Below are 23,889 nucleotides of genomic sequence, written 5' to 3'. Positions count from 1 at the left end.
CTCTGCCGCAAACTTTACGCATGTTTGTGAGGAGTAGAAATGACTGCATTGTAAAGGTATCCGTTCAAATAAAAACAAAAGTACTTGTGTTTAAAATGCATGTTTTTCTATGGGACTTTTTTGGGAAAGTGAGTATTGGGAGACAGCAAAGCTGGAGATGCTGGATGCACAGGAAAATGTACTAAGGCAAAGACAGTTGATTTTTTTTTTAAGCTGCTGAGGAAACAGTTGCTGATGACAATATCCTCACTTACATATAATGGCAAAACATCTGGCATGCTATTTTCAATGCCAGGTTTGCAAGAAAAGATCTATTCCATGAACCAGTTTAAATATAACAGATGCTTGTCTTCCGTCAGATGGTTTCTTAGACATATGGTGTTCATAGTGCACTAACCTTTACGAAGTGGAGAAATCACTTTGGCAGAGTAATTCATTGAAGTAACTGCTAAACATTAATGTGGGTGACTAGTATCTCAAATTGTTGCTTTCTTCCATATATTCAGTAGAGAACCTCAAATTTGTTCTCCATGCTCTTTTTATATCTAATATGGTTTTAAATGCAGAAGTGCCACCTCTTATTCTTGATTAACTTTTAAACTTTGAAGAGTAATAACCACAAAATTAACATGAGTTTACACAAAATAGTGTCACATGCATCTTAGAATGGCAACAGTATGCAGCCTCGTACAAGGTAAGGAAGAAATGCCTGATTTAGCCTGGGTTTGGGAGAGAGAACGGCATTCCAGCTTTTTTGTCAATTTCAGCCCTAACTCATCCATGTGAAAACATTAATAACCCACAAACTTTACAAGTCCAGCTAATACCTTTTATTTTAGTCCATTTGTGCCTGCAGATATTTCAATTTCTCTGCAAACTATATACATAGATGTCCTTTCACCACTACAGTGCAGCCACAGTGGTGGTTGGAACACTGTATCGAGCAACACGTACCAGTCGGTCGTAGACCTTCTCTACCTGGCATCACTGATCTACTTCAGATACCAGATAGCACAGCTGAAGTGTATGTACTGTGGTGTCTTGTGTGGTGAGGTCAGTGCAGACGGCTCTCCCGTCGATGGCAGCTATTCTTGTTTTGAAGCAATATTGAGATAGATGGGAGAACAGTCAGATTGATCTATTATGTCTGCTTAGACACGATAAATCGATGGCCAGTGGATCGATCGCTGCAGCGTTGCTCTCTGTCATAGTGTAGACAGATCTGAGAAACAAATCAAATGGTGAAAAAAAGAAATTTAATTTGTCTTCTATCTGAGATGATGATTCTGTTCAGCGAGGGGTTGTGTAAGATTATTTTCTTTCCTGTTCAAGATGTCTGCATTTCTAACTTTTGTCCAAAGTAATTATATGAAGACTAGGCTAGCTGAAGACTAGGCTAGTGTATGTGTGTGCAGACCTCTTAGCACTGAAATGCTTCTGAACTTGGTTGTTTAGAATGCCAGAAGCACTCGTCGTTTCAGCTGTCCTAAACAAAGGATTCAGAACTTGCCAGTACTTGTGAATTAAATAAGTTAAGGGTCATTGATAGAGCCCAGTGTGGATACAAAACCTGTATCTGCAACCATATCCCCCAAAATGAGCCACAAGTGCAGATATCCATGGATATAAGGTGGATATCTGTGGATTTTCAGGAATTTAGTCAGAATCCTATAGCCACATGCCTGCTTCTGGGATGCAATGGATACAGTCTTTACAATATTTGCTGTAGCCTCCCTCGAATGTTGTGGTCTTCCATGAGGATAACTTCTCAGGTTGTTCTTCAGAGCCATACCCCTCTTTGCTTCAAATAAGATTGGTTTTGCTGCAGCTGTAGGATGTGAATCTAGATAATAGGGGCTTTTGAGACACAACTAGAACATAATAACTGAGTTTCACTTGCAAAAAGCCAGAGCGAGAGGAAGTAGAGGATGTGAGAAAGGGATCTCCACGTGCCTGACTGATGCAGGCAGGAAATAAACAGGGTAAGTAAGCTTCAGATGCCATAGGCTGTTGCTGTTTGAGGAGGACAGTCTCTATTTTACGAAAAGACTTAATGGCTTCGTGCAGTCACCCTTGGAAATCCATCCACTTCATTGCACTTCAGATGGGTTAAATGTGCTTCTTTCTTCTACCTTCCAATTATTCCTGCTAATTGCTTGCACCTGTTGGCATCTGTGGTAGCCAAACAGCAATGGAACTGGCAGGGGGAAATAAGTGTGACTATAAATTACTTGATATTTTAGGTTGAAAGCACTCACATAAGTCCAGAATTTAAACTAAAAAAGGGTCATACAAAATCATAAAAATAACATTCAACAGATACTGAAATTGTTCCTGTTTATCAGAGAAATCTCTGCATAGGTTTTTTTTTTTAAATGCGTAATGTGTCCAGGAGACAAGATGACACTATTCTGGTTGAATAACAAATGTTTATGCAGGTTTCACAGTGTTTTTACACAGGTTCCTTCTATTACAGGAGTCTTCCAGTTTGGTTCAGTAAAGTTAGTGTAAAGATTCATGGGACTGGGTCTTAAATACCTCCCAAATACATCCCATTTCCTTAATGAACCATTCTGACCTGTGGTGGATGTATTCTGTAAAATGATATGAGATTTTCTTGCTCTTTCAGTAGCTTTGCAATAACAGTTTGTACCTTCTCAGCATTGTAGATACTAAAAACCATTAGACTGTGTTGTTGTTTATTGCTTGCCAATGGTCCAGTTATTTTGCTTTTTATTTAAATAAGTTTGTCTTTCAAGTTAATTGCCAACAAAACTAATCATCTCCCACCTTTCCCTAGTGCTCCTGTAACCTTTTGAAAACATCCCATCTGATTCTGTCATCTTCAGAATTGTCAATAAATAAATAATTTGGAGCCCTTCACTTAGATCCTCTAAGGCCTTGTCCCTATGCCATATCTGTGATCAGATTCTAAGGGAACATAATAAAAAACTCAGTGTGATGGATAATGGCAAATATTATAAGATCAAGTCTGGGCTGAGATGATTTTGTGCCTTTTTGAGTTGTGATGGTTAGTCACAGGGTGGCACTATAACACCAAGGTTTTTCTAAATGAGCACTAGGCTAGGATGGCTGGAGCATAAACGTATATCTCCAAAGAGAGGATCCATGGAAGGAGACTTAAATATTATGTGGCATATTTTGTTATGCTGTTGCAGTGACGTAAACCCTTGACCTTTCTTGAAATTGCTGTTTGTGAATTTCTGCAACACTTCAACCTTCGGGAACATGAAACAGAGAGAGAGAATGTTTTTTATGTGGAAGCACCTAAATTGTGATTGGGTTTCAACTATAGGATATAGCCACCAGTAAACCAAAAGCCATTGTTTTCAGGGCGTATCCAAGCTGTTATCTCTAGTTTTGTGTCGTTCATCCAACAACGTGTAACCTGGCACCTGCGGTAATGTGTATGGGGTTCACTAGTGCGCTAGCATATGGAAAAACATGATTGTTAGCACCAGGGCCTAGGTTCCTGTCATCTTTCAGTATCATGTAATGCTCAAGGGATTCCAGATTTCTTTATATTCATTGAGATTTGGAATTGCCTTCCTGTGGTTGTTAGCAAAAGAACAGCCCCTTGAATGCTTTTTACAGATGTTATTTCCACATTCCCCAACATCTGAGATGCCAATGCAGCATCCTCCAGCTCCTCACCATTAGAAATCCCATAGCTAATGGCTGGCTTCTGGGAGCTGGGACCCCTGGCTTTTATTCATGGCTCTGCCATTCACTTACTACCTACCAGTGGGTGGCTCCCTTTGCTCTTGTGTCAGTTTCCCTGAGTGTAACATTGGTGTGATGCTGGCTTGGAATTACAGGGGTGTTCTTGTACTGAACAGGGCAGGAAGGCCAGTTTCCCACCTTTGATATTTGTAGCAATCCCAGGCAGCCCACTTAACAGACACTTGCAGAAACTATTTTCCTTACCCCTCTCCCTCCACCTCCTTCTGTCCTATCTAGCTGATTTGGACAGTTATTTCATGTTTTTTCTCTACCCTTCTGTTAAATAACTGAGATGAAGGGATTTTCCAGATCTGAAGAAGTGGGTCTGTCCCCCAAAAGTTTTCACCTAATAAATTATACAGTTAATCTTGAAAGTGCTACAGGACCACATGTTTGTTCAGTAGGAAACGTATCGATTTGAGAGATCAGCCCATTGTGGAGAAGGGCACATAAGGGATTAAGTGCATTTGCTGATGACTGCAGGGGGGCAGGTCAGATTCCTTCTCCTAGTCCTTAGCAGACTTTTCTAGGGGTATACGGTGCTGTCAGCATCGGGCTTTTGGGATGAGAAAGAGGCCACTGCATGCAGAGCAGACCAGCCTGCACCAGCAGACCAAAAAAAACTGCCCTCCCTTCAGCCTCGAGAATGTCATCTCTTGCCATGGTGTGTGGATCTGTCACGGCTGTTTAGCTGCAAAATGACAGATTGTCCTATTAATGTGTCATCAAGTGCACTTTTACAAATTCATGGCTTGTCTACAACTAACCTGAAAAGGGGGCTTAAGTATGAGAAGGCGCCAAAGAAAGTTAAATATTATTAACAAATAAAGACTGCCACATAGTTTTGATGGAATGTGAGCTGGTGGGGGTGGGGGGAGGTGATAGCTTGTTAACTGTTTAGCCTCTCTTTCTAGCTGTGTTTCAAAGATCTGGTTTTCTGCTCCCAGCTCTAGCACTGACTCACTGTCTTATTGCTGGGGGTGAGACTGTTGCTTTTTCCTTGCCTCAGTTTCCCCATCTGCAAAGGGACAAGTAAGGATCCTGGCCAACCTTCACAAGTACAGCGCAAGTGTCATGTGGTGTCACCTGGGGCAAGGATGAGCAAACTTTTTACGTCAGGCCCAACTTTTCTTCCCTCAGTTAGCAGGGCCCCACCCCCGCAACCTGTCTAATGTAATCCAAACCACTGGAAATTTCTGTTCTGTTCATATAAAAACAAAACAAACCCAACCCTTTTGTCACATGTAAGAAAATCAGGCTGTAGAACGTAAAAGCTTTATGAATCGGTGTAGAAATGTGGATTCACAGACATCAAAACAGTAATAGATGTCAACCTTTGTAATGAGATGGATAAGCCTGAGACCCGGCGGCTGATGATGTTGTTTTCCCCCCTATGAAATGTCATGCCCCCACCCAACCCCACATTGCACTCCCCCAACCTGGGAGATAGTCCCAGCCACGAAAAGGGAGCCATTCTCAGGGAAATGGAAGTGCCTTGTGGCCCAGTGGGTAGAGCAGAGGGTTGGGAGTCAGGGCATCTGGAATTGTATTCTTAGCTCTGCTGCTGCCTGGCCATGGAACTTTTGCCACCTCGCAACTCAGTCCCTCAGTGTCCCTCCCTATAGAGGATAGGGCTGCTATTCTCTCGCTTGCATTGCATTGGTTACCACGGTCCCACCACACATATGCCAACTGCCTGGAGATCTTCCTCAGCAAGGCACTGTGGAGGAATGACACAGCCTTTATTAAAGATGCACTGAATCAGGTGGCTGGGGTGGGAAAGGGGCTGGAGAGAAATATTTGCATGTAGTTGAATAGAGAGTAAAAGAGGAGCCCTGACATCTGGCTGCGTGTGTGTTGTGATGCTGAATGCATATTCCAAGCCACATACTTCTATCGCTGCCACATTCCCATCGGCAGTTTTGCAATTTCTGAGATAATGAAGGGGAGGAGGGGAGTTTGAGGGCGGGCGGGGGGGTAAATGATTTAAATCTCCCTGGCACCCGGGCCAGGTCCACTTACAGGGCGTCTCTAATAGGAATGTGAAGAGAATAGGCTTGACAGCTCATTAGAATGTGATCCCGCCCCCCACTTTTCTTTCTTTCTTCAAGTTGATGGAAGCACTTTCAGGAAAGAAGTACTTATTTGCTGAGGTAGTGCAAAGGCTGAAGAGGGATTTGCCAATTTGCAGCTGGGGAAAGGAGAACTGAGAGAAATCAGAAGTGATTGAAACAGAGAGAAAGGTACCTGAAATCTTGGTCTGGGTGGAAAGGCGATAGGATGGGAGGCACAGGACTCTGTCTCCTGACAGCTGTTTATAACACTGGAAATGATTGCTCCTCCTCTAATTAAAGCCAAGGAAAGATAAAGCCAGACAGAGTTTGACTTGGGATAAGTTCGTCAGCTCCTAACAGATCTAGGTGCCTCCTCCAGTTCCTCGGCTCTCACTTTTTTAACTCTTCGTGCATGTGAAAGTTCACCTCTCTCTCCCGACAAGACTGAGCACTTGGTTGGATTCCAACCCCTTTTGCTTCTCAAGAAGAGTGATTGTACCACCTTTGAGGTCTTGTTGTCCAGCCTACATGACGGGAAAGAGAACGGATGGAGACTTGTCATTAAGGAAGAGTTCCCATCATTAAGCTGAGAATGGACGGACCCCATGGAGACACCCGAGAGTGGACAAGAGTTTAAATGACAGAAGGAGAAATCTCCCATTGAAAAGGAATAAACCCACAGCCCCCTAATGGGCTTATGTGATATCCACTCTGACCTGAGCTACAGTCAGCCTGAGACATTTGATTTTTCTAGGTTTCATAGTTGAGTGAATTTTGATTGAGATTGGAAGATTTGTTGGAGGTGGGGGAGTACAATTTTAAAGGCAGTGTTGGCAAAGTGGGGGAGAGGGGAATCTCCAGGACTGCTTCTATTTATGAAAGCTCCGTGGGGCTGAGCTAACTGATATACCCCTTCCCACCTTTGCCTGATCAAACTGCAGCTCTGGATCCAAATTTGCAAACAAACAGATCCATGTGGGTTCAATGTATCCGACTTGAACAGAGATCTCTTCAGAGACTGACACATCTGTGTGTACTGAGCATCTGACATCCTCTACCAGAGTGGATCATCTTCAACAGCAGTAACTTTAATAATAAGGAGAGGTTGGGGGGAAGAATCATCCATATTTATTTCATTTTTCACCAGGAGGGTTTTCAACCTCAACTCAACATCCCTTTCTTAAGAGAAGCCACAATGAGGGGCTGGATCTGGCTACTTGTGGTGACTGTACTGTGCCAGCAGTTCTCTCTCTGTAGAGTGATGGCAGCAAAGAAAGAGAGAAAGAAGATGAAAGAGCCCAATCAGTATACAGAGCCCTTCAATGTGACCCTATCCAACAGCGAAGAACTGCATGAACATCCCAAGGTATGTATTAAAGTAACTCATGTGCAGTCAGAGCTCTCAATAATCTCTGGAGATCATTTGTGGTTGCATTACTTTGATTCAGCCCATCTTTCAACTCATTCCCTTCCTCTTGCAAGAGAGATGCATTAAAATCTTTCTGTTCCATGATTTCTAGTCCCCTTCCCTCACCATGACAAGTGACCAGAATGCTTGGGATGATGAGGAGGAGGAGGATTTATTATTTTGTTTACTTGCATTACTAATATACATCTCCTGGTTGTATCTGATCATTTATTAAGTGTACAAATTAGCTTCTGTCAAACAGCTGTTAGCTTCTAAGAAGGTATCTGGGTAGCAAGGAGGCACTTAGCCCTCCTGGTACACCGATGACATTGCAATGCTAGTGAGTCTGTGGCACGCACACTTTTTGAGCATGGGACATGGTGGTATGAGTATGTATGTCAGAGCCCTCTTTGCACTACAACTTACACTGGTGAAACAGCACATGCTGGGAAGTGCAGGTCCAAAAAGTCCCAGTGTAGGTAGATAATCTCAGCCAAGAGGTATCAAACAGCTGTGGGCATTGTAGAGAAGGATTTGGGCCTATAGTAATGATGTAGTAAGGCAGGTGTATACCTGGGACTCTCATGTGAAAGGACTGCATACACTGAAAGTTTAGTTTGTTATTGCCTGCTAATACTGTATTACTTACCAGGTATAGCAACTGAACTGTTAGTCCTGCAGACCCTTTTCCTGTAAAGATATGTCTACACTAGAGGGTTTAAAACCCGGGGAGCATCAGATTCCCAAGGTGTTCTGTCAACAGTAAATCAAGGGGACACAGCACTTTTGTCGACAGTCCGATCTTGCTGCCCAGGCGGCAGAATTCCTCTCACAGATTCGGTCAACAAAAAGCCAATCTGGACATTCCGGGGAGCCCTCTGTTGACAGACAGGTCTTTCGGGATACTGGCCATCCCTGTCTGTCGTGCTTCCAATTTTGCCAATAGAGTGGCTGGCAGTCCAGGCGCTCTCTGTCGACAGAGCAGATCACTCTTGTGGTCTGCTTGGCAATTTGGCTGCTATTTGTGGACAAGTTTTTTCAGAAGATATCTTCTGACAAAATCTTCTGTTGACAAATAGCTGTAATGTAGACATAGCCTAAGTGTCAGTGAGAATCATTCCAGTCTGAAGGTTGCAAAAAGTTGCAGGTCAAATGTTCAGGGATTCCAGAAAGCCTTTAAGGTAAAGCCATTGAGAATTTGCATTGAGTGGCATGGGGGGAGGGTGAAATTAGGGTCCTGGGATTAGGAGCAGGAGAGAATGAAAGGGAAATGCAGTGGCCAGAAAAGAGGCAGTCACCTCCTCCATCATGCAGCCCCTTTCTCTCCGACATACACAAAAATGTCCCGTTTCAAATGTAGATGACCTCTGAAATGTGATTTCTTTGATCATGAGCATTAGGGGCAGCAGTCACTAAGCAATGGAGAAACAAACCTGTCAAAACTTGGGGGGTGGCTGGGAGGATGAACAATCAGGCTGACATTCTAAATATCCCATTCAAAGCCTTTGTGAGAATAATTGGTTAAGGTTGGGCAGGTCTGGGAAACTTTGGCCCTCTATTTTGAGAATCTGGCTGCTGCTCTTAAATGATCATTAGGGGAATGCAGGCAGTATTTCTCCCATTAACCTTGTGCTGCTTGTTGCAGACTTTGTCATCACAGATTGTGTGACCATTAATTCCTTGCAGGCTCATGTTACTGATCTTAGTCGCTTCTCTCAGTTGGCTCTTTAAAAGTTTCCTCCCTCTTCTGCATGCTGGCCCAAATTCTTCTCTGGTGTAATCCTACAGCAGTCCATTCTGGAAAGAATTTGGCCTGCTGAGTAATTCCTCAGACCATTAGCAATGTGCATCTCGATTTCAAATGTAAACACAATCTAGTCTCAGTTGAAATTGTTGCAGCAACATGTGCATTATTGCTAGAATTAGAATAGTAATGTGCATGTCCTGGTAGTACCCACATATAGTGCATACATATGATTTCAAAACAGCACATATATATGGTAATACACATTGTTTAGGAATTGCAGCTTTCCAAGTTAAATTACCTTGCTGCTTCCATGACAAATCTTTGGCTGCTCTGACAGTTTGGTAGTTTTAATGAAGACAACATCTCTGAAATAAAGATGGTGCTAAAATGAAATTCAAACACTCACAACCTTGTTTGGTATCCAAATCCAAAGTTTGCAACTTGAACTTCTTATATGGTGAGAACTTATAAGGTGAAGAAGGTTCAGTTACTAGGTTAAGGATTGTTTCTAATATATGCAGATTGTGGCTGAGTGTGTTTTGTATTTACACTTCTGTATTACCTTCCAAAAGTTCCAAACCAAGGAGTTTTAGACAAACTATAAATATAGAGCACCGCTGAGCTGCAGCCACCTCTGGAGTGGATATTGACAGCCATCAAGAATGATAGGCACATTGATCGAGGACACACAGGGCTATCAATTACCCAAATTGCCCCAGTGCCACTCAGGAGCTGAGTTTTTAAGGTGTCAGCAGCGAGACCCTAATGCAATAAACAGTTTGAACTTTACATATCTTCTGGCACTAACCTGAGACTTTGAATCTGTAGCTCAAGGGAATAGACATTTCATATCTGATCTCAAGACTGCAAAATACTTCCGGAGGTACACTGCCTCTCTACCTCTGGAGTAGAACACTCCAGCCAGCCAGTGCACAGCTTGCTACATAAGGTGTATGAGATTTGTTTAATACAGAGTCCTGTCCTACATTAGGGATCAAAGTCAGTCCCAGATACACAATTCTAGCCATGCCATTTGTGTAGCTAGAATCAAATCCTGATCGACTTTCTTTCCTGGTGTAGACCAGGGATCTTCATGCTCATGCCAACATCCCTTACTGTGTGTGTCAACCTAGAGTACCAAAGTCAACAGTCGAGCCCAGAGAGATCGATGTTACCATGTCTTCATACACGCAGCTAAATTGATGCTCAGAAGATCAATAGCAGTGCGTTGATGCCCCTTCCCCCTTAAGTTTAGACATACCCAGAATGTGAATTAGGCACCTTAGCACACAATTCCACCTGTATACCTGAACAGTTCAATGCAATTGGGAATAAGTATCCATTAATTGAAAACAATGTTATTGTACAGTATGGTTAAATTTCTAAAGCTTTTGTTAAAACCTGCCTTTAAAACCCTATGCTGCCTGAGGGTTTGATCACAGAAAAAGTTTGCTTTTTATGGAGAATTTGTGAAAATATACTTTCCCCTTAGCCATGGGAACATGGATCCCTGCATCAACTCAGCACAAGATGGCAAGGTGAAGTAAACGGCCCCTAGTTCTTCCTTTCAGTTCAAAACCAACAGGAAGTCTTGTAGCACCTTATAGACTAACAGATATTTTGGAGCATAAGCCACAAAAGCTTATGCTACAAAATATATGTTGGTCTATAAGGTGCCACAGGACTTCTTGTTGTTTTTGAAGATACAGACTAACTCACTAACTCTCCGATACCTTCAGTTCAAGATGACTGACTGTTTTAATACCCTGTAAATAACATACAAGATGAGTAGCCAGAAATTAGAGGCCTGTAAACTACCTGTAATTCATACCTTACAGTGAATGGTAACTGACATGGGTTGAAGATGCAATTACTTGTCTTAGCACCTTGTGGTGAGAGTGAGCTTGAGTATATAAAGGACCGCATGATTTTTCTGCATCGATTAAATCTCAACCTGTTAAAACCCACTTCTGAAATAATCCCCTCTCTCACACTGGATGGTGATCTCCCTATCTGTGGAGGGTGCGTGTGTGTCAGAAATAAAGCCTTCAGGTCTCACTTATTTAACTTGATCACTTTTTGGAAGCCGCTTTTCCATGAGGATTGAATTAGCCTTTCTAGCTATCACTGGGTTTTGAAGAGGATACCTATAAGGAGTCTCATTTGGTAAAGCAGACCTGCCAAAGCAAAGAAAAAGCTGGTAGTGTGCATAGAAAAGGTTTACCAGTCTGTTGCTTTTTAAAAAAACCTGTGGTCTTTTCCCTAAAAATTAAGATCTTGTTTATGCTTGAAGACACCCTGATCATCTGCAGAACTGTAGCATGAAGCTATCAGAAGGCTTCAGGAAGTGAAATCTGATGGGCTGAGAGGGGAAGTGATTTTTATTTAGGCTGCATAAAACTTTGTTTTTTATGTGTTTTAACTGGATCTCTGTGAGGCCCATTTGTGCGGTGAAACCACACCCCGGCCTTTTCAATTAGGGGCTGAGAAAGCTTCTTCTGAACACGCCCAACTCTCTTGAGACCTCTACTTAAAATGGGGAAGCAGAGCGCTTGGCACTCGTGTATTCCTAAGGACAGACCTGTTTTTCTCTTGCTGGGTCATTTTAAAATGATTGTGCTTTGCAAGACACAAAAAGAGCTCTTGCCTTTAGCCCAAGGATGGCCTTTCCAAGCCAAGGGCATGACGACTTGCTTGAGAAGTTCAGGAAAACTTGTTTGCAGGCCAGTCCCCATTTCAGTTTGCTTTGGCCACCCAACGTCCCCTATCTGCCAGGCATACACCTGCTTTCCAAGCACTACTGTCTCAGGGTTGCAAGACAGTTCTGCAAGGACTATATTAGAAACTAGGATTTTTTGCAGGGAGCCAAACTAATCCTGGATGCAGCTTGGTTAGTCTCAAGGCTGTTGTGCTAAGTAGGCGTACCTCTCAGGCTGGTGGGGGTGGGGGGTGATTTTTTGCTGTAGGACGAATTCAATTGTAGAAAGAAGAGATTACTTTGGAAGGATGGCTGTGGGTCACTGTAATGCTGCTGCAAGACTAGAACAGCCCAAGGGCTTTGTGTCCTGTGTGTATCCACAGAATAGTCCCTGGCAGTGCAAGGCTCCCTCCACCCTGCCTTCCTGACTCTAATGTGCAGGGACCATCTCCTTAGCTTGTGAATGGTATCCACACCTGTGCTCTGTCTACTTTTGGGGAAGGCTGGGCCTGGGACTAAGGATTCTGTTAAAGCATTGGCAAACTAAACAGCTTCTTTTACCTTAACCAGAAGAGACTCCAGCTGTAAGATCCCGATCCCGATCCCGATCCCAGGTTTGATCCCTTCTGATCCACCCAAGTCCAACAATAAAGAAGTTCAGGAATAGTCACTTGTCTGATGGGAGGGTAGCCGGGCAATGCGAAAACAGTCATCAATCTATATGACCAGTGCTGCTTTGGCATGCATCCGAACTGGCCGCCAAAGGAAGTTAACACTTTTTATTTATTGTCAAGCCCTTAAAATGTCTAGTGCCTCCCTTCGAACTCCTGTCCCAAGGGAACAGCTTTACATTAGAACAAATCACGAAACTATTTTTTGCCCAGAAAGAATCCATTATTAAACCCTTTATTCTAGACGGGGTCTGTTTTAAAAGGTTTTTCAAAAATACCTGAACACCTCTGGAGCTGTAATTGGATTTAACTGCTGGAATCACTGCAGCACTCTACTGCAGTATGACTGGGCTTCAAACCACAACCTCCTGGCTGGGCATGTTCTGTTTGTTTCAAAAGTCTCACCGGGCAATTGGGCGAGGTGCAAGGGAAATCTTTTGTAAGCTCGTTTCTGCCTGTCCTGTCCTCCTCAAGACTGACAGGCTCTACTGACAGGAGATTTGATTATTCACATGCACTGTGTGGGAAAATCATAAAGACATTTGGGTTCACATCACCTGACAAGAGTAACAAGTTTATTTATTAGGTAATGAGCTTTCATGGGTAAGACCTACTGAATCTTACCCACAAAAGCTCATGACCTAATAATTAAATTGGTTAGTCTTTAAGGTGCTACAGGACTTCTTGGTTTTTTGTTTGTTTGCTTTTGATGAAGCTACAGCCTAACACAGTTATCCCTCTAAGGCTACCTCTACACTACCCCACAAGATCGACCCACTCATGCTTGATCTTCCGGGGTTTGATTTCATGCCTCTAGTATGGGTGCATGAGAGTGACCTCTCAGGGTTTGCAGTCAACCGCAGTATTCCTCAAAAAATGCGGAGTAAGGTAAGTTGACAGGAGAAACTCTCCCATCAACCTTCCCCAGCATGGACAGTCAAGTTAGCCGAGCGCAGATGCGGCAATTTTAGCTACATAATTGCCATGCCTAGAATTGTGTATCTGTGGTCGACTTATTTTGCCTTGTGTAGACAGCCTGAGACTATCTGACGAGAGTAGCGCTTACTCAGTCATTTTTCTGCTTCAATTAGATCTAGCTAAAGCACTGTGCTGTGTGCCCTGGCAATGCATGGAGCAGGCTGGCTAGGTAAAGGGGTCATTTCTAACACAGCCTCTCAGAGGGGAGCGTTTTATGGATTTGGCCCGTATTCTGCTTATCGCTCCAATGCAGCCACTTCTGGGGTTGAACATCTCCACTGTTCAGCAGCAGTGTAGGATGAGGAGAATATTGTGTATCCCACAGTACTCGTGGGCAGGATTTGAGGTAAGCAGAATATTTTCCTGGTTGGAGTTGGTTCAAGACGTGTCCATGTACGTTTTTGAGTAGTCAGAAAGTGTGCAGGGAGGGATCTGGGTTTGCATCTCCCATGCAGGGCACCCCCTTTGTGCTATTTTGGGCAACTCACTTAACGTCACCAGCACCACTTTTTTCACTAGTTTGGTCGTTCCTTGGCAGTCTCCCAGAGAGGTAATGCCTAGGTGTGAACCTGCTTATCTTGTGAGATCTGATAAGATCAGGGCTGCAGGCAGACAGCTAATTACCCTTGCACTCAACTCCCTTTCAAAGATCAAAACAAAAAGCAGTCAAGTAGCACTTTAAAGACTAGCAAAATGGTTTATTAGGTGAGCTTTCGTGGGACAGACCCACTTCTTCAGACGTTTGGGAAGCCAAGAGGAGAGAAGGATGGAGGCTGGAGCTAATGAAGTCTGTATTCCTCCATCAGCCGTAGGCATCAGGCCCAGCTGCAGCCTGGGCTGAAAGGGGCAGATATAAGCTGAAGGGCAGTATGTTACTTTATTCAGCTTCCTAGCTGTCTTTGAAACTCAGGGTATATCTTCACTACCCAGAAGATCGACCTGGTCAGGGTTGATCTTCAGGGTCAATCTTCAGGTCAATTCCCCATCTTGTAGGGACACGTGAAAGTGAACTATCTGGGGTCGACAGTCGACCCCTGCGCTCCTCAATCTCACAAAGAGTGAGGGAGATCAATGGGAGAAACTCTCAGAGAGGACGGCCAGGTAAGTGAAGTGTAGATAAGTCAATTCCAGCAATACAATTGCTATAGCTAGAATTGCTTATCTGCAATTGACTTTAAGAGCTAGTGTAGACCTGGCCTCCATTTGTACGTGGCAAATAAATGGGATTCCCACAGATGGTAAATCAGTGTGAGAGTTTTGTGTGTAATAAACCATCATCTCCCACCAGACAACCCATGAACGTGTTGGTTCATGACCAATGTAAAGACACGTCTTCTCCACTGGCAAGATCTAGGAAGAAACTAGATTTTGATCCTTCCCAAGGACACTTTATTACAGGATCCTCATTTTGATCCACTTGATAAAAATAAAGGAACCAGGGGAGCCTTCTGATGGTAGAAATCAGATTAGGCTTTCCCAGCACCTAGCGAAAACGAGTGTCCTGAAAAATAACTGGGCCTAGCTCTTCTGGGGCTTTGTCTCATTTAATCTCCCTCTGAACTACTTCTGTGCCACTTTCTGTCTGAATCCTAGTAAAAACCCAACAGACTTTCCATTTAGTCAGTCCATTGGTGTCGCATAAAGCATGTGCTGCTGCTGGCCATGAGAGCTGAATGTTTGTGTGCTCAGTTCACTTTCAAGTCAAGGAGACGTGATTGTCTTGACAAACTCTAACCAAAATGTAACAGTCCGACCCTTAACTTGGTGCCCAAGGTGGGTAGAATGCACTCAGGCTAGGGGTGTGGTGTTTGATCCTCTGTCTCCATTGTGGTCCATGCCTGGCCCAATATGCTGGGAGCTATAACCGGAGAGTGCATGTGTTTGTCCATCACCTGTCTAAGGCCAGCTTAGAATAGTGACACCAGCACAGCCCAGAGCTCAGCAAAAATTCACAGCAACTAGATAATTCAATATACTTGGGCTTTCTGTCTGCAAGCAGCTTGCAAGATTTTGCAGTATTGTCTAGTTCCTAAAGGACCTCACCTTGGCTATGTCTACACTAGGCCAAGTAAGTCAACTGCAGATACACCATTCTAGCTACTGCAATTAGGTAGCTAGAATGAACCCATCTGCACTCGGCTTACTTGGCTGTCCATACTGAGCAAGACTGAAGGGAGAATTTCTCCCGTCGGCCTCCCTTATGGCTTGTGTCTCGCAATGATCACAGGAGTCGACTGTGACACTGGAGAGGTCGATTTCATGTGTCCCCACTAGACATGCAAAATCAAACTTCCAGGCTAGTGTAGACATAGCCCAGATTTCTGTTCGGGAGCTGAAATCCTATGAGCACTAGGTAGTACAACTCTTGTCAAAACTGTCTCATCCTTCCTGGTCTATAATGCCTTTCCTAACACATGTACTCTGCTTTTTAACTTTGCCTACCACTTCAGTGCCGGTAGTTCAGTCTAGCTCTGCCACCTTTGTTCACTCGACATAGCGCTTCCTTATGGGAGTAGGCCTACTAACTGCACTGGGATCCCCGGCAGGAATAAAGGTGACCGGTGTGTGCCCCTCTGTGAGTAGGGAAACCTTCTGAACTACACAACAATACGGAATCAGGGGGAAGAAGACTAATTCCTCCAACTAAAAGCAGAGGGCCATTCTAGAGAGGAATTCCACTTGGAATTTGGCTAGGATACTGAGCTGAACACCTGTGCTAGAGTGAAAATTCTCCTGAGGTGTTTAAAAACCACATGTGGTCAGGTCCTTGGTTTTGTGTCTTGTTAATAACCAAGAACGGGTGCAATCATGAGTTAATAGTAGCTGCTATGGGATTTTTCCACGCTAAAAACCAGTGATATGTAATTTTAAACTAGTTCCAAACAAAACACATTATTGGGGTAAGTCATTTGTTACTAATTATACAAGGGGCCTGATTATACTCCTGTTAGTGTAACGCAGTAACTCCACTGATGACCAGCGGCTTCACACAGCTGGTGTAATCAACAGCAGGATCAGGCCCAGTTTCTGGGGTTGTTTTCCTGCACTGAGAATGTTAAATATACCTCAGTTAATCACAAGAGTGACACAAACCATAGACACTGTGGCTGCGGTTACACTGACCCAAACTGCCAGCAGCAGTATGCAAATGAGCAGTCTTGCAAATAGATGCTTATTTGCATATTTGCTTGCCAATGGAGTCTGCTACCATCAGGAAAAAAGCAGTGTAAAAATTAGGCATAAGAAGCTGCCAACAAAGGTGGGAGTTTGCTGGCAGAAACACGGTTACACTGCTTTTTTCCTGTCAGAAGCAGCCTCTGTCAGTGAGCAAATATGCAAATGAACATCCATTTGCATTTTTGAGACTGTCTATTTGCATACTGCTGCAGGCAGTTCGGGTCAGTGTAACCATAGCTTATAGCTCTTCATTGAGCAAAATGCATGACTGCAGTAAAAAGGGAGGCCAAAGGAATGAAGAATTTTGGCCAAGATGATTCCAGGCGACAGGCAAGTTTATTAACCTGTTCAGAAGCAAAGGGGCAAAGCGGCAGTGCAAGCTTGCTCTGCCCCGTCCCCCCTCAGCCTCCAAACCCTTTCTTGTGCAACTCCTATAGGAAATTATTAAAAGAGCCGGGATTTCTTTAATGTCCTTGACTTGTCGACTGTGTAGAATAGTTTGTTTCTTCATTTCACTCAGCACACACAGACACTCATCGGCAGGGTTCCCTCTGTTTTTTCCATCCCTGGGTGGAATACATTTTCTTATGTGCACTGAGGCACATGCAGGTGTGCACCACCAATAGACGCACACGCTGCCCACTTGGGGCGCTCTGCTGATCAGCTGGGTGGCACTTGTGTCGCCCAAGTGCTCAGCTCACAGGGAGCGCTGCATGTCAGTTTCATTTTGGTTTTCAATACAGGGGCTCCAGTAAACTGGATCCCAATTGCACTTTAGCGCCTGCAAGGTTCGTATCTTGCTCAGGGTACAAACTTTGCCGCTTCGAGTCCTATGTTTCTATGAGTGAACCCGCAGTGCTGTTAGCAGTTTGGGGGCAGGCCAGGCCAGAGCTTAAGGAACCCCTGTGTGGCGACAGTGACCTACACAGCTGTATCAGTCAGCCCAGGCTGCAGAGAGCCAGAAGGAATCAGAAAATCTGATCTGGCACCCAATTACAGCCTGGTCTGTTTCTTGTCTATCATGAGGGCAACGCAGCCAGGCCTTGGGGCAAGGTGGGAGGGGGGGCCAGGCTCTGTGCCCCCAGAAGGGGCAGGGCCAAGGGCAGAAGGGGCGGGGCTTAGGGCAGTCAGCCCTTAGCGCCACTCAAACCACAGTGCTGGCCACCCCACCCCGCACTCCCTGCCCTCAAAGTGTATGTCTACATTACGTGGAAGATGAACCTGGTCAGGGTTGATCTTCCAGGGTCTGATTTTGTGTGCCTGGTAAAAGGTGCAAAATCAAACTCTCTGGGGGTCAACAGTTGACCCCTGTATGGCACGATCTCATGAGGAGTAAATGACATCGAGGGGAGAGTTTCTTCTATCAGCCTCCCTCTGCAAGGACGGCCAGATAAGTCAATCGTAGGCAGGTCAATTCTAGCTACACTATTGCCAGAGCTAGAATTGCGTATGTGCAATTGACTTTAATGCCTACAGTAGACCTGCATGGAGCAGCAACGCAGTGCTGCTTCAAAGGAGCCTGTAGCTCTGGCCACAGTAGCTGCCGTGGCTGGAGCTCCTGGTCAGGTCCTGGGGCAACTGCCCTCATTGCCCCTCCCTCCTCCTGTTTGTGGGCCTGCAAGAGAGACACCATGGCCATGTCTACACTAGCCAAAAACTTCGAAATGGCCATGCAAATGGCCATTTCAAAGTTTACTAATGAAGTGCTGAAATGCATATTCAGCCCCTCATTAGCATGCAGGCAGCCGCAGCACTTCGAAATTGACGTGGCTCGTCCAGACGGGTCCTTTTCGAAACGACTCTAGCTACTTCGAAGTCCCCTTATTCCCATGAGCAGATGGGAATAAAGGGACTTCGAAGCAGCTGGGGTCCTTTCGAAAAGGAGCCCCGTCTGGACAAGCTGCGCGGCGACAAGCTGCGTCAATTTCGAAGTGCTGCGGCCACCTGCATGCTAATGAGGCACTGAATACGTATTTCAGCGCTTCATTAGTAAACTTTGAAATGGCCATTTGTATGGCCATTTCGAAGTTTCTGGCTGGTGTAGACGTAGCCCATGGGGCTTTAGTTTCTTGTCTGTTCACAGTCCAATGCTCATGTCCTGGCAAAAACTGGGTTGCAAAGTAATGTTAAAAGGTCCCATGCAAAATCAACTAACCACTTTCGAATCAGGCCCGTAGGACCTGATTCTCACCTAAGACAAGGTGAAAACTGCCCCCTGCCTTCAGGGGGGCAGCTTTGGGCCTACAAACAGCAAACCATGATGCAGGACCCATCTCCTGCATCAGCCTTTGCTTTGCCTGGATCCTGAGAAAGAGCACTCTCAATTCCAGGCGATACCTGCATTGGCGGCAAAATCTCCAGCGGCTGGAGCCGGCATCTGCCAAGACAAATAAAGAGGCTTGCATGCTTATTCCTAGGATTGCTCATGCATGCCATAGTAATTAAATAATAATACCACAAGGCTGGAACATTCATTTTAACCGTCAATCACCCTCACACTGTAGAAACTGGGGAGTGTCGCGGCTGCCTTGCAAAGGGATTTGTAATTTAAGGAAGTTGCTGGAGCAATCGTGTTTTTTTGGTTTTTTTGTTTTTACTTCGGGTTTCTTTGTCATCTGCTTCACTGTGCTGTGCCATCTGGGCTTTCTTAGTTTTGGTTTTTCCCAGTGGTTTGTCTGTGAACTGAACAGCAGTCAGTCAGAAAGCAGAGGGCTGAGGGCACTTCTTCTTCACTGTAAGTGGATGGGCCAGCTCTGGAGCATCCGCCTGTCTGCTAGTTATTTAAGTCGGGAGAAAGATTTGCGCCTGATCTGCAGCCCAATGAAGTCAACAGGCCTTGTTGGATCGGGGTCTTATTCAGCAACAAGTTCCAGTGTATTCTAATCCCTAAGGCCCCAGCCTGCAGGTGACCCTGTTGAACTTCTGCCATGTGAACCAAATGGTTCCACCAGGGACCAAATGACCATGTTTTTCTTCCCTGTGGGATCCAGCTGCATGCTTGTTCTACTCTAATGCGGGCTTGTGGGAATGTACCACCCCACTTTTCTTAATAGGCCATTTCCTTTTGCTGCAGAAGCTGCACCAGAGACCCACAAATCCCGCTCCCTGGCAGAAGAAAGTCTCCAGGTTCCCTTGGCCAATGGTCAGGCAGACACTCGCCAGCTGCTTCCTAGGGAGACATTAACCTATAGATAATCAGCACACAACAGCTGGGCGCCACCTAGAGCAAGATATGGAAATGCTACATCTGCTAAATGTCTGAGGCCAGGTCTATACTACAGGGGAGGGCTGAATTAAGGGACACAATTTCAGCTATCAAAACAAAAAAGCAGTCAAGTAGCACTTTAAAGACTAACAAAATAAGTTATGAGGTGAGCTTTCGTGGGACAGACCCACTTCAGACCATAGCTCTACCAGAACAGACTCAATATTCAAGGCACAGAGAACCAAATTTCAGCTATGTTAATTATATAGCTAAAGTTGACACCCTGATTCAGGTTTCCGCGCAGTCTCCACTAAGCGAGATCTGCACTCCCATTGAACTTCCCTTACTCCTAACGGCTGCTGGGGAAGGAGGACCATGGTTGATGAGGGCCTCCCATAAATTTGATTTCGTAAATCCCCACTAGATGCACTAAACTGAACTCGGAAGATCGACTGTGGCGGGGGTCAGTCTTCCCTGGCGCAGTGATGTACCCTGAGATGGGCTTGGACAGGAATCTCAGATCTGAAGCAGCGTTCTCCGGAAGCGGAGCACTTGGTTGGCCACCCAGGAGAGATTCAGGTGCCACCCAGCTGATTAGCAGAGCGCCCACCGCCATCCACAATGGGCAGCCTGTGGTGGTGCACAGCTGCATGTGCCTCGACACATAACAAAATGTACTCCTCCCAGGGATGGAAACCATCAGAGGGAACACTGAATGGGACTTCCTTGCACGCGATGACGTTTCAGCTACAACCTTTATCCCTAATCTTAGACAAGATGGAACCACAAGCTCTGTTCTGAACGTTGCCTCTAAACACTAGGGAAGTTTATATCCATATCTTTGCAGCTTGGGCTGATCCCTACTTTTAGTTGGCCTGATCTGTTTCTGAAAGGTGCTCAGTGCAAGCCAAGGACCATGTGCCCAGAGAGATTCAGATGCCGCCCAGCTGCGTATCAAAGCACCCGCAGCAGGTTTTATTCCTTCTGGGCGGTGCCCATTTGCACATGCCTCGGTGCACGTAAAATTATTCTGCACATGGATGGAAAAGATGAGAGGGAAAACTGCCTGCAATACCCAGCAAAGTCAGCGAAAAGCAGCTGCTCCTTCGTACAACTACAAAGTTTTTGTTTGGTGCCGTTCTTAGAAAGTTAAAGTTTGGCAAATAGTTGTGCAAATAGAAGCTGGTGGAAAGATATGTTTCTTCCTCCTCTTTTATAAAATGTTCAGTCCAAGAACAGAAGCAATGTCATGTGAGGGGAGTGACCAGCTAGAACATTCAATAAGGGCTGCGTAATTTAGATACGCAGATCCCATTAACTTTCAAGTATGTATCATATGGTGCTTAAACCCCTTAGGCTCTTTTGACAATTCCAGCCACAACAGCAAATAATCAAAGGCCTATCTGGAATGACCAGTTTGCTAGGACCTGGTAGGTTTAAATACTGAATGCAACTGAACTGCAAGCCAAGCTGCAAAATCAGTCTGCAGATGCTCATATATAATTTGCAAACAGAGAAAAGGACTAAGTTCACTGAATAAACGAGTTCCTATGAATGGTTAGCCCTGGTCTCATTTCAAAATGTCTGCTCAGCCTGAGTACTTCAGGGAATGTACCTGGCAGCTAAGAGACTGATGCTAATAACTTGATGAAAGTGGAATGCATGAACAATATGGAAGATTGTTGCCTGTTGCTCACACGTTGGCTTACAGTCCAGACACCAGCTATTTCACAAGTGCCTACCTGGAGGGGGAAGGCAGGGAACAGAGCTCTTCTGTAAGAGTGAATCTTTCTGTGCATCATGCCCCAACAGAAAATCACACGCCATCATTTCTTTGGGAAGATAGAGATTTGGTTGACGCTGCCCTGCCCCCTCAATTCCACACAACCTTTGTCACTTCCTGATTGATTGTTGTCTGGCACCTTGTAAATCTTCTGTTGACTCAGGGTGTTGAAATAAAAAGAGTGGTGGTGACATAATCTCTCTGATCAATGGATGGATGCATCCAGGATTGATGCCTTGGGGGATAGCTTTCTTGGATATGAGTCAGGTCCAGGATTGATGCCTCAGGGGATAGCTTTCTTGGATACGTGTCAGGTTTGAAACACTGTTCTTAATAACCATAAGGTGGAATTCCATCAGACTTGACACACCCTGTCATCCTTCTGAAAGAGATGAATTGCCTTCCAGACAACTTACTTTCCATGGGTCTTCCAGAGGCGACTTTACCATCTCGGGATGTACATAAAATAAGATTTGTCCTGATGTCTTTAATCAAAAATGTCCATCCTCTGCTTCCTCCTCCTACTGCTGTTGTGCGGGCTGCTGTTTTCCAGTTATTTAATACCATCCTGCTCAGAGGTACAGATTGAACCCCTCTAATCCAGAACTCTCTCATCCGGCAAACTCTGTAATCTGGAATTATTTTAGTTAGCCAGACAACACATATCATGCACATGTGGCCAAGTTTTCTGTGGTCCCATAAAATTTGCTTATAGCCACGAGTTCTGGCTTTCTGTGGTTTATGTTATTTAGCTGTAATTTGCCGCTAAATGTCTTCTCAGAGCCCAGTAAGCAGTGGAAGTGTTGGTAATGTGCTAGACAATATTGACCTGCTGTCATATGGCAAATTCTCTCCTCTGGCATTGGTCAGGTCCCGAGGGTGTCGGACGAGAGAGGTTCAACCTGTATCTGCATTCTTGGCATCATCAAAACAAAAGCAAAAAGCAGTCAAGTAGCACTTTGAAGACTAGCAAAATAGTTTATTAGGTGAGCGTTCGTGGGACAGACCCAGGGTCTGGCTATGGGCTGAAGAAGTGGGTCTGTCGCACGAACGCTCACCTAATAAACTATTTTGCTAGTCTTCAAAGTGCTACTTGACTGCTTTTTGCTTTTGTGTTTTGACTGTGTATAGACTAGCACGGCTCCCTCTTGGCATCATGTTTCTGGATTCTTCAGTGTGGATAACAATCTGCACATGTGGAGTCAGTGATCTATAGCCTTATTCAAAAGAACACACAGGGGTGGTACGCCACAAAGTGTTCATGTTAAATAAGGTGCATGAGGTAATATTTTTTATTGCACCAACATCTGCTGTTGAAAGAGGCAAGCTCTTGAGCTCCAATTGAGCTCCAATTCAGGTTTTAGGGAGCTAAATGAGATGGTGCAGTGAGCAAATCTGGGTATTATTGTCATTATATTTTCTATAGGGAGCAAGAACACTGCAGATCTTGCAGGGTGCATAATAATAAGCAAAACCCACCCTGCAAACCCCACATCTGACAGCCGCTGCTTCGCTAGGGGAGGCTGAGGGCCTGTCTACACTTCCCAGTAGATCGACATACCAGAGATCTATCTCCCAGGGATTGATTTAGTGGATCTATTAAGGATGAGCTAAATCAACCACTGATCGTGCTCCTGTTAGTGGGATCGTGAGGATTAAGGGAAGCTGATGGGAGAGTTTCTCCCATGAATTCCCTGCAGTGAGGACGCTGCAATGAGTCAAACTAAATTATGTTGACTCCATCTATGTTATTCATGTAGTTTGACTTTGCCCCTTGGGTAGACTGCCCTTAGCCTGCCCTGTCTTACTGTAGTCATTGCCTATGAGGGCTGGTCTACAGTAGACAGAAAAAAAAGAAAAAAAAAGCCATCCCAAGAGACGCAACTCCAGGTCTGAGAACTGCACAGCTGGAGTCAATGGTTGAATTTCTGGCACAGCTCCACTGTGGAGGGTGGATGGGAGAAACTCTCCTGTCGACTTCCCTTCCTTCTCCTGGCAGCAAGGGGTACCACGGCCGATGGGGAAGGCATCCTCAGGGCTTGATTGAGCACACTCCTGCTAGGCACGCTAAATCAAACCCCAGCAGATCAGCTGCAGCAGCATCTTCCCCTGACTGTAGATTTGCCTGAAGTGACATTTCCTGCATGGAAGATTTTAACTTTGAGGGCTTCTCCTTTCCTCTCCCCACCGTTCCCAGTTCTAACTTGACCCCTTTCCAACTCTCTGTTATTTTGTCTGATCTGTTGCGCCATTTACTTGTTGCAAACTCAAGCGAACTTTTTAGTGCTTAGGTGTCTTGGCTAACACCCCACTGCTGTGTTTTTCCGGTTTTCTTGTCCACACTCCTTCCACTGATTTGGGTGGAGGAAGCAAAGTGCAGGACCATTCCCTCCTTAGGTGAATTCCCAGGGTTGACAACAGGCA

At 44.8% G+C, this 23,889-nt stretch overlaps 1 protein-coding gene across 5 annotated transcripts in view; it reads left to right on the top strand.

Annotated features, from left to right (window-relative positions):
- Positions 1-5,877: 5,877 nt before the first annotated feature.
- Positions 5,878-23,889, top strand: part of C1QTNF12 (C1q and TNF related 12) — a 73,934-nt gene continuing 55,922 nt past the window's right edge. For 4 of the 5 annotated variants that reach the window (XM_074975619.1, XM_074975622.1, XM_074975620.1 and 1 more), the window contains exon 1: positions 5,878-7,164. In XM_074975619.1, the coding sequence (XP_074831720.1) occupies positions 6,994-7,164 (171 nt within the window). In that variant the 5' untranslated portion in view covers positions 5,878-6,993. Of the gene's footprint in view, positions 7,165-13,591; positions 13,647-23,889 lie in introns of those variants that run through there. The other variant, XM_074975621.1, reaches the window with a different exon arrangement.

This window comes from Carettochelys insculpta, chromosome 23 (genome assembly GCF_033958435.1).
Source record: "Carettochelys insculpta isolate YL-2023 chromosome 23, ASM3395843v1, whole genome shotgun sequence".
Lineage (NCBI taxonomy): Eukaryota > Metazoa > Chordata > Testudines > Carettochelyidae > Carettochelys > Carettochelys insculpta.
The sequence above is the reverse complement of the archived record's forward strand: the minus strand, read 5'-3'. Positions and strand labels throughout refer to the sequence as shown.